This window comes from Aphis gossypii, chromosome 1, assembly GCF_020184175.1.
Source record: "Aphis gossypii isolate Hap1 chromosome 1, ASM2018417v2, whole genome shotgun sequence".
NCBI lineage: Eukaryota > Metazoa > Arthropoda > Insecta > Hemiptera > Aphididae > Aphis > Aphis gossypii.
Window position 1 is genome coordinate 89,077,205 of NC_065530.1, and position 10,566 is coordinate 89,087,770.

The following is a 10,566-nucleotide window of genomic DNA, read 5'->3' on the forward strand; positions in this document are numbered from 1 at the left end:
ATATTGGAAAATGCCAATTGAATATTTTTTAATAGATGGATTAAACGGAGGTGAGAGAGCCAATTTATTAACTAAAGCTATTGACCTTTTATATGATACAGGTATACATTTATGTTCTGTGACATTTGATGGTGCATCAGTTAACAGTAAAATGTGTACAGAACTTGGTGCAAACTTTAATATGGATAATGGAAAGCCATATATAATAAATAATCATAGACAAAAACTTTATATATACTATGACCCTGCCCATATGCTTAAACTGATACGTAATGCATGGGAATTCAAATCAGTAATAATAAATTCAAAAGGAGAAAACATATGTTGGAAATATATAAAAATGTTATACGAAATTGAACAGCAAGAAGGATTAAGGGCAGGGACTAAACTGGGATCAGTACTTTTTCCCGACATTCAGTTGCCCCACCATTTTCCCGACAATACATTTGCCCGGGGCGCATTTTAACATACTGCACCGTGTTATGGACCTAAGATCGATTTGATCCTTCTGATTGGCCTATTTTAATTTGCCGCCTAAAAGTTCACTATCATATAATAATCTTATCATATAATTATGATATTATATTATGAAGATTAGAATGTTATTGTTATAATTATAATTTATAATAGAATATACTTAAAGAGTGCTAAAAATTATATTAAGGAAGTTAGGAGTAACTTACAGAATATGGAAGACATAGATAAATGGATATCAGAATACCAACAAATAACTAACACTAAATGGAATGTTCGGAGATCATTACCTAATGGTGAAAAGATTGTAGCATCGTAGGTGTTATTTACTTAATATACATACATTTTAATTCTAATAACAGTAATAATTTATAATTAGTTCTAAGTAGATTAACATTTTTACTAGAACCTATTCGACAAATTAACAGTAGTAGTATAAGTTGATGTGCCACTAGGAATATTCCCCAAGGAATGTTCCCGGGAACAGGGAGTATTCCCGGAATATTCCCCAGCCTCTCGAGAAATTTCTTTAAAAAAAAATTGAGTGGGAATAGAATGAGTCTATACTACTGTACAATGTACATCAGCTGTACTAACTGTAGTAAGTAGTAACAGTATTAATTAGTGTGTTTTGTTCACATCAATTGGCTAAACTGATTTGTTGACCAACATAATATTGAGAAGCAAATAAGCAATATATTAGATTATAATTGATTATAGAATAATTTACATAGTTTTATACTTTTAATTTCTGTTACCATAGTACTGTAGTCTGTAAGTTAATTTTTTGTTTCACACTTCACAAACTTCTTAACATTTGTGTTACAATTTGTTGTGACTTGTGTTTAAATCTAGTGTATGTGTTAGTACCTATATAAAGTTCGTTATTTGTTTGTTGCTAATCAAATTTTTTGTTGAAATGCCTGGTGGTAAAAAGAAATTGGCATGTTGGTCATATTACCTAGAAAAAACTGTAAAAGGCAAAAAGATATTTGAATGCTGTTATTGCAAATTTCAATATTCTTGTAAAAATGCCACTAAAATGACCATGCATTTAATAAAAAACTGTAAAAATTGCCCATCCGAAGTTATAAAGAAAATTAAACCAGCTAAAGATGTGGATAATTTATCAGAAATAAACGAAAATTATATAGATGCCACTAAATCTGTTGAAAATGAAATGTTGCTATCTACATCAAGTTCAAGTACCATAGTACAAAATGTTCAGCCGAATTTAACAGTAAGAAATACAAAGAAAGGAATTTTGAGTTTTGCTGATAAAATGGATGCTTCTGATCAGGTAAATACAAATGTGCCAACTAAATTATAGTTTTGTTTAGTAACTAGAGATATATAAATAAAAAAAAATTTGTAATACCATTTTTATATTGGTATAATGAATGTACAAATTGTAGGTACCTATACTGGTTATATATTACAATTTATACAATTATTTTTAATACCTATACAGTAGTTACTTATGATGACTATTAAAATGTATTCAAATCATAAAAATTAAATATAATTTATTGATTAAAAGCTAATACAATTTTGCAAATACAATCTTACCAAATATCAAAACACTAGTTACAAATTACAATCAAATAATTAGGTTTGTTTAAAAGTTAATTGTATTATATATTTGTATAATAAACCAGACTAAATAATTATAAATACTTAGTTATGTACTTATGTGAGTATATGACATTCAAACTTGTACATTGGTTTAATTTTCTAGATTAAATCAAATGAAAAATTAACAAGAGCAATTATAGCAAGCGGTTGTCCTTTGCAAATGCTTGAGCACCCATTATGGATTGATGTTTTTAAGTTCCTGAGACCATCATTACAGCTTCCTTCTCGTAAAACATTGTCTACTTTATTATTGGAAAATGAATATAATACAGTTAAATCTATTGTTGAAACAAAAATAGCTCAGTCAAAGTACTTATCATTGCAGTGCGATGGGTGGTCAAACATCCGCAATGAAGGTATAATTAATTTTATTATTTGTACACCAAAACCATATTTTATTTCATCAGTCGAAACAATACATTTTAATCACACTTCTGATTATATTACTGAGCAAATTGAAAAGGTTATAAACAAATATGACAACAGAAAATTTATTGCCATTATAACAGATAATGCTGCAAATATGTTAAAGGCTAGGAAATCAATTGAAGATAAATTTCCACATATTGTGTCATTGAACTGTATAGCTCATTCACTACATTTAATAATTAGTGATTTATTAAAATGTAACAGTGTTTCAACATTTATAACTGAGGTGGTTGATATTGTTAAGGCAATTAAGAAAAGTCAAATTTTAAATGCTCATTTTGATTCAATAAGAAAAATTAATCTATGTAGCAAAACACTTAATCTTCCAGTCAAAACTAGATGGGGTTCAAATTTATTTTGTTTAACTTCCATGAAAGTATGTAAAATGTCATTACAGACATTGGCTGTTCATGCAGTTGGCTCGAATATGTTAGGATCAAAACGAAAACAATTGATTTTAGATGATGCTGTATTTTGGACTAAAGTTGATAAGCTTATTGATATAATGAACCCTATAGTAAAATGGATAACAATTTTAGAAGGCGACAGTATTACAATTAATCAAGTATTTGATGCATTTTATGAAATTAAAAATATTTTTTCTGATTCCTTCTCAGAATCACTTATGTCTATTAAAGAAGAGAAAATAATAGTGAATAAATTTAAAGAAAGACATTTGAATACTATTAAACCTTTACATTTAGCTGCATCATTATTAGACCCTAAAACTCAAGGTTGTAATTTATCTAATTCAGAAGTGTTAAAGTCTATTGAGTTTATTGATCAAATGATATCTGCACAAAATAACTTAAGTGACTCTTATAAGATGGATGCTGCTCAAATATTAGCTGATATAGCAAATTACAGAACTCGGCAAGATATATGGAGCAACGATTTTATTTGGAAATGTGTGGAGAAAATAACGCCTTTAACATGGTGGAATAGTTTTTGTTCAAGTACTCATTTATGTGTCATTGCAAATAAAGTATTAAGTGTACCAGCTACATCAGCAGCCACTGAACGTTCATTTAGTACATTTTCAAATATCCACACCAAAAAAGGAACCGTTTAACCACATCAAATGCTTCAAAAATAACTTTTGTTGCCCACTATTGGAGACAAACTGTAGAAAAAAACAAAAAAGTCAATTATACTGAACCCGAAGTTGAACCCAATGAAATTGATGAAAATACTGTTGATCTATCAAAAATATCAGATGAAAGTTCAATGTCAAGTAACGATTCAACTTCGTCCAATGAAGTAGAGTGGAAGGATAGTGATAATGATTTCTTTGATGAGTATTTGAAACAAAGAGACTGAAGTCTAGTTATATTTTTATTTTATTTGTTACATTGATTAGTAAAAAGTTATTTACTTATTAGTGTGTTTATGTTTACAATTTATTTCAATACAAGTAGTTTGGATATTTTATTAATTGTTTTCTGTTTGTTTTATTATAATATTATAATTATAAAAGTATTAATTAAGGGTACTGTTTTACTATTATTTTAAAGTGATTTAAACAAAGAGACTGAAGTCTAGTTATATTTTTATTTTATTCGTTACATTTATTAGTAAAAAGTTATTTAGTAGTTATGTTTATTTTTAAAACCTATTTAAATACAAAGTAGTAGTTTGGATACTTTATTAATTGTTTTCTATTTTTGATCGTAAGTTCATAATATTGTATTTTATAAGTATTAATTAAGATTTAAGAGTACTGCTTCTTTTTATTTTTATTAATAATGATACTGAAGTACCTAATGTTATATACTTATATATAAATATATATTGTTCATTACATGTATAAGTAAAAGTTATTCAGTATTTCAGTATGTTCATTTTTATTTTTTACCATAAAATAAAAGTTGGATAATTAATTTTGTGATCATTGTAAAAATTTTAATTAAAAAATGAAATTATAGTTACTTGGTAACATTTTTTTAAATAATAAAAATCTAAACCGAAATAATATCAGTAAAGAACTGTAATTTGGATCATTTACAGCCATAAGTTTAATTTAAAACTGAAAATCATGATCAATATTTAAAAACTTATTATATTCCCGGGAAATTCCCGGTGTTGGGAATATTCCCGGGAATTTCCCCGAGGAAATTCCCCAAAATATATTCCCGGGAATTTGCCCATCACTATTGTATAACTAAATGGGTACATTTCATTAAAAACAAGCTATGATAGCAACATAATACACTATTAACTTTATAACTAGGTATATATTATTACCTATGCCTACATAAAATGTATATTTAGTTATTTATAATCAATAGTTATAACTTATAAGTTGGATCATCATTTGAATGTATTAAACAGTACTTTAATAAGAAAACTCCTAAATTTAATAAATATTTTGATTCAAAAAAATAATTATGTTATTATGAATGATGGTTATATGAATATTAATATGAAACTATTGTAACTTATAATTAGTAAGTACCTATTTACTATTAATACTTATAAATAAAAATAATAATAATAATAGTATTTACTATATGAATATAATAAAAATATAATAATTTATATTAGTAACTAGATGTGCCTCGCTCTGCTGTGAAATTCGGTCTAAGTGATATTCGGTCTAATTGAGTACCCTAGATCGAAGACGGGACTGTAAAGAAAATATCGTAAAAAGTCTAGTAGTCACTATTTTAGTTAACCTAACCTCCGGTGGTTTGGAAGGAGCCGAGGGAGTCCTAACCTAACCTTAGATGGGTTCGAGTGAAAATCGTTTTACGGGGAATTCGGTCGGAAATGGTAATCAGGTGTCTAGAAAAGAGATAATTTACTAAAAAAGTACTTAAGTCGATCGTTGTGTTATAAGTTATTACCTATAGTTAATATACCTAACTGATAGTAGGTATTATCATTGTTATCGCTCTCGGTGTAAAAGTTTATCTCGACATAATAGCCCGGCTGTTTTTGAAATGTGTAATTATATTATAATAAGATAGGTATATAATATTACATATACATAATATAAAAATACAAAAAATGGTAATTGTGATTGTCTATTTCTCCTCAACCAGTGTAATACGGTGTTCGGTCGCTTGCCCGGTTCTTTTGTGTTTGTAAAACAAAAAACAAATGAATACGAAAAATTGCAACTGAGTGTCTAGCTATCCGTCCTCAACCAGTGTAAATCGATACTATTACTCCTCAACCAGTGTAATACGGTGTTCGGTCGCTTGCCCGGTTTTTTTTTTTTTTTTAACAAAAAACAAATGATTCCGAAGAATTGCAACTGAGTGTCTAGCTATCCGTCCTCAACCAGTGTAAATCGATACCTGTGAAAGTGTGATGTTAGTTCTTAAACACATATATATTATATTAAAAATTAATCGACCACATCATATATTGTACACATGTATTTGAAAATCAAATTAATTAAAGGAATATAAAGTATTTTAAAGGACACTATAGTAAAGTATAATATTAACAAACAATAAATATATATTATTGTATATATAAAATTAAACTTTGCAATAATACGTTTAAGTATTGGAGTTTATTCTTTTTAATTGTTTGTAATGGTAAATAATTAAGAATATTGTATATTTTTATGATATATTTGATAAATATTTTGAACATGAGACATAAAAAAAATAACATACAGTACAATGTGTATTATAATTATTATTACAATGTAAGTAATCAATGAAAATATTACATACATAAAACGCTGTACATGGTGTGTGTTATAACAATTGTTATGGTCAACAGTGTCTGTTTTGGTTACAAATCAGTAACTACAATGCTTATGTTGAATTATAACAATTAAAATTTTTGTTCAATGAAACAATGTCAATCATTACTTGTTATGTTTCTTAAGGACATTGACAAACAATATAAATACAAATTAAATGTGTAAATTTAAATGCATGCCCAACATAAGTAGATTATTAATGAAATAAAAAAAAATTAATGGAATACACAAATAAAATGCTATACATGCCGTGTAGCAAATGGTTATGGTTAACAGTTTTTACTTTAGTTGCAAATTAGTAGAATGATAGTTTTATTATTATTGATGATTATGTTCACATTTGCATTGATATAAGAGTATCCAACATGAATCATTATGTTTAATCAAATTCCTTATGTTTCTGAAACAATATAAATACAAATAATAACATACATTTGATATGATATAATATTCTAAATATTTTACCAACTCGTGTGTTTGAAGCAAGTTTAAGTACATGTTTGACATTAGTTACGAATTCACTACAAAGCGAATTCGCATCCAGAGAGAACCACGTGGAGGTTGTCAAACTTTCTCTCCGCGAGTCACACTCATGACTGCCCATAAACTGTTGGTCACATAGACCACTTGGATCACACAGATCCCTTTGATCACACAGACCACTTGGATCACATAGATCCCTTTGATAACACAGGTCAGATGTTAACGATTAAGTTCTTGTAGGCTTCATTATGCAGTTGTTTGCAGGACCTCTCTGTATACAATGTTCTTAGTGACGAATCTACCATGACCATCACCACACATACCAACTCTTATGGATTGTGAGTTCCTCACTCGTGAAAAGGCTACGTACAGTTGTCCGTGCGTGAATACCGGTGAAGGCAGAAGCAATCCAACTCTATCAAACGTTTGACCCTGTGACTTGTTAATGGTCATCGCAAACGACAAACGTACGGGGAACTGTACTCTTCGCATTATGATGGGCAGGTCATCTTCGCCACACGACGTGAGTGGTATCGCAGGTATGATTATTTCGTCCTGTGCACCACCAGACAACATCTTCGCCTTGAAGTTGTATCGTCGTAATTCAGTGACAACCAATCTCGTACCGTTGCAAAGGCGTCTCTTAGAATCTAGGTTCCTAAGCAACATGACAATCGAACCCACCTTTAGCGTTAAGTTGTACGGCGGCAGTCCGTCCGGTTCCAGAGTGTTGGGGAACTCTGTCGGATAATTGGCCACTTCGTCAGGGTCATCGACCACAACAGTGTCTATGGCCGTGTAGCTCCGTTGAGCTCCATCGATGCGTTGTAACACCGTGCAATTGACCTTCCTACAATCGTCGTTCCTGGGACATACAATTATTTTCCGAGCAAACTCGTCGATGTTTGCCAACGACATTTGCTGCGGGAAAACAAAATCAATCAAATTAGCGATGTCACATACCATTTCTTGGGGGATTTCGACGCTGTCCCGAACACCGTCGACCGCTGGCAACTGGCCGCTCCCGAGCTGTAGCAACCAAGTAGCAAAGTCCACATCGTTGTCGGCACGCATGTTTCGCGTCAGACTGAACTGTTCCATGTCGCGCCACAGAGAGTTATATTTAATCGACGACCTTACAATGTCACTCCTTGTCCCTCTGCGCACGACAGGCAGTATCTGTCTGAAGTCGCCGGCGAACAGGACCGGTTTCCCACCAAACGGTAATTCCGATCCCATGATGTCCTTGAGCAATCTATTGACCACCTTGAGTTGTAGTCCCGGTGACCTTGGCGCTTCATCCCAGACGATGAGTGCCGCGTCACGTATCCTCTGAGCACGCAACGACTGCATGGTGATGGTCGACGTTGAATCGTCAGTCAGTGTACCGAACGGAAACCCGAACGTAGAGTGCACTGTCATGCCGCCGTCCATCAGCGATGCTGCAATTCCTGTAAATGCAACGGACAACACTGATCGCCCTTGGTTGCGAAGAGACCATATGAGGCATCCGTATAACGTCGTTTTACCTGATCCTCCGGGTCCGTCGACGTAGAACATTTTTGAGCAGTTTCTGTTGTCGTTTATGGCCGCCATCACACGATCGAACACTGTCCGTTGTTCGTCGTTCAAGCCGTCCAATTGTACAGTCCAGCGTACCGCCGCGTCTATTGCACACAGAATGTCATCGTTAGGGTCTTCTTCTAGCAATGCGACGTCCAATAGAGGTAAACTGTAGTCCGAGAGCGATTTCCCGTGAACCTGAAGTAACTGCGCGATGGCGTTGAGACACGCCGCTCTAGCGCGCTCGGCGTCTCGCAATCGCTGATTAAAGTCCTCCATCATGTGAGCTTCGCTGACTTGGTACAACGCCAGCGGGTTTGCGGTCTCGCAAAACAACAGTATCGTCACAAATAGGTAACGAAGCTGAACTGGAGTGTCCAATGTTGCCGATTCTGCCATGCAAACCCGCAAAGCTCGGTCGTCTTCCAAAAGTCCCATTGCGACGGCTGCAGCCGCATAGGTTGGATGCACCACCCCGTCTACTGTCCTCATATCGTGGAAAGACTGTGAACCTCTCTTGTGCAGAAGTAGCAATCTCAAATGAAAACGATCTCGATCAAGTGGGTTGACGACGTACATTCGAGCCAACGTCTCGTACGTCATCTGTCTTTGCCGTCGCGCCCATGATCTGCGTGTCACGTTCCAAGTGTAGTGTACCGGTATCTCGTGGTACAGGTATTGTCTAGCCTCGACATCGATGGCGTTGAGCGCAAAGAAAGCCGTGAGTTTAGTTCGAGCCAGGGCGGCGTTTTGTACTCGCTCTAATACCTGTCCGGGTTCAAAGTACACGTTGTGATAGTTTTCCAGGTGGACGGGAAGTCTAACGATGGTATGACTTTTGTTATGCATTTCATACGAAAACAACCTCCAAACAGCTTCTGGCGGACTGACGTACCGCGAGTTTATGTAACTGAAATCAATAATATATATTATATCAAAAAAAAATATATTATATTAAAAAAAAAAAGTGTTAGGCAACAACAACATATATCATTATACAATTTATATTATATGAAATCTTATATATATAATAATAAGTTTAAAGTGTAGTAGTAGTATATATTATATTATAAAAAAAAAAGTGTTAGGCAACAATAACATATATCATTATACAATTATATTATAAAAAAAAAAAGTGTTAGGCAACAACAACATATATCATTATACAATTATATTATATGAAATGTATATATATAATAATAAGTTTAAAGTGTAGTAGTAGTTAACTAATATGTGATACTGGTATGCCATATGCAATGTTATTGTAGTTGACAATTGTTTTTCTTGGTTTATTTAATTACTTTAATATCTAATTAAATTAAATTAAATTAAATTAGAAATTTCTAATCATAATAATATATTATACTATATAATACATTGTTGTATAAATAATAATAACGAAGTTAACGTTACTGGGAAGATTGATACATCTTTACAATATGTTTAGTAGACTGTTCTAAGTGTATTGTATTGAAGTAGAATATTAGATATTTTTATTGCATAATCTAAATAAATGACATAGAAATTACCCTAAAAAAATAACAGATATAATACCAGAAGTATATTGCAAAATATATACATATAATACATAATGACATAATAACAATAACAAATAAGATTGAACAGTAATATTACCGTTAAATGATATAATAATTATGCTATGTATTCATATAGCATATAATGTAATATACTATTAAGTAAATAAGTATTTGTAAAATAGTAAAAAAACAATAGAGAACAAATTAAGTTAAAATTATAATAATAAGTGAAATGTAATTTTTACAACTTTAAGTTTAATTCACTTACTTATCTATTTCGTCTCCATTCCGAATTTCCAAGGTAGCCGCGTCATGGCCCTTGTATACGTATTTATACAAATACATTACGCTCTTCACAGTAGAGCACACCTCAACGTTTATGTGTGCGTCATACTTAACCAGCAAGTACGGGTTGTACGGGACAACAAACTCATTGCCGACAGGGTGACCTCTGACGTTTGCCACAAGTCCATTGTTCGGTCTGCGGTAAGTCGGGTAACCATTATCAGAAACGTACAGAGTCTCTTCACTGTATTCTTTGGGATACTTCTTTGAACAACTGTTGTCCAACATACACGGACTGTTGCGGTTGAGTTGTCCACACGGTCCGTGAACCATGTGCGATTTCACTCTGTCAAATTGTCGTCTTTCGGTTGCCGGTTCAGGCAAGTAGGCACACACAACGTTGTCGACGTCGTCAGCAGTAAGCAACTTGCTATCCTC

At 32.4% G+C, this 10,566-nt stretch overlaps 2 protein-coding genes and 1 pseudogene across 2 annotated transcripts in view; 1 reads left to right on the forward strand and 2 right to left on the reverse strand.

Annotated features, from left to right (window-relative positions):
- Positions 1–1,211: 1,211 nt before the first annotated feature.
- LOC126548965 (uncharacterized) lies at positions 1,212–4,121 on the forward strand (annotated as a pseudogene).
- Positions 4,122–6,891: 2,770 nt separating this feature from the next.
- Positions 6,892–8,023, reverse strand: LOC126549079 (ATP-dependent DNA helicase PIF1-like). Its single transcript, XM_050197488.1, has one exon. The coding sequence runs from the start codon at positions 7,979–7,981 to the stop codon at positions 6,989–6,991; it is 993 nt and encodes a 330-aa protein (XP_050053445.1). The 5' UTR covers positions 7,982–8,023; the 3' UTR covers positions 6,892–6,988.
- LOC126555910 (uncharacterized) overlaps positions 7,998–10,566 on the reverse strand; it is a 2,743-nt gene continuing 174 nt past the window's right edge. Inside the window, exons 2-4 of the mRNA XM_050210924.1 lie at positions 10,112–10,563; positions 8,091–9,215; positions 7,998–8,037 (exon numbers count right to left, since the gene is read on the reverse strand). Of these exons, the coding sequence (XP_050066881.1) occupies positions 7,998–8,037; positions 8,091–9,215; positions 10,112–10,563 (1,617 nt within the window). The remainder of the gene's footprint in view (positions 8,038–8,090; positions 9,216–10,111; positions 10,564–10,566) is intronic.

What these genes read in the sequence shown, in the direction of transcription:
- LOC126549079 (XM_050197488.1), bottom strand. Translation starts at nt 7,981, where the DNA reads ATGGGATCGGAATTACCGTTTGGTGGGAAACCGGTCCTGTTCGCCGGC.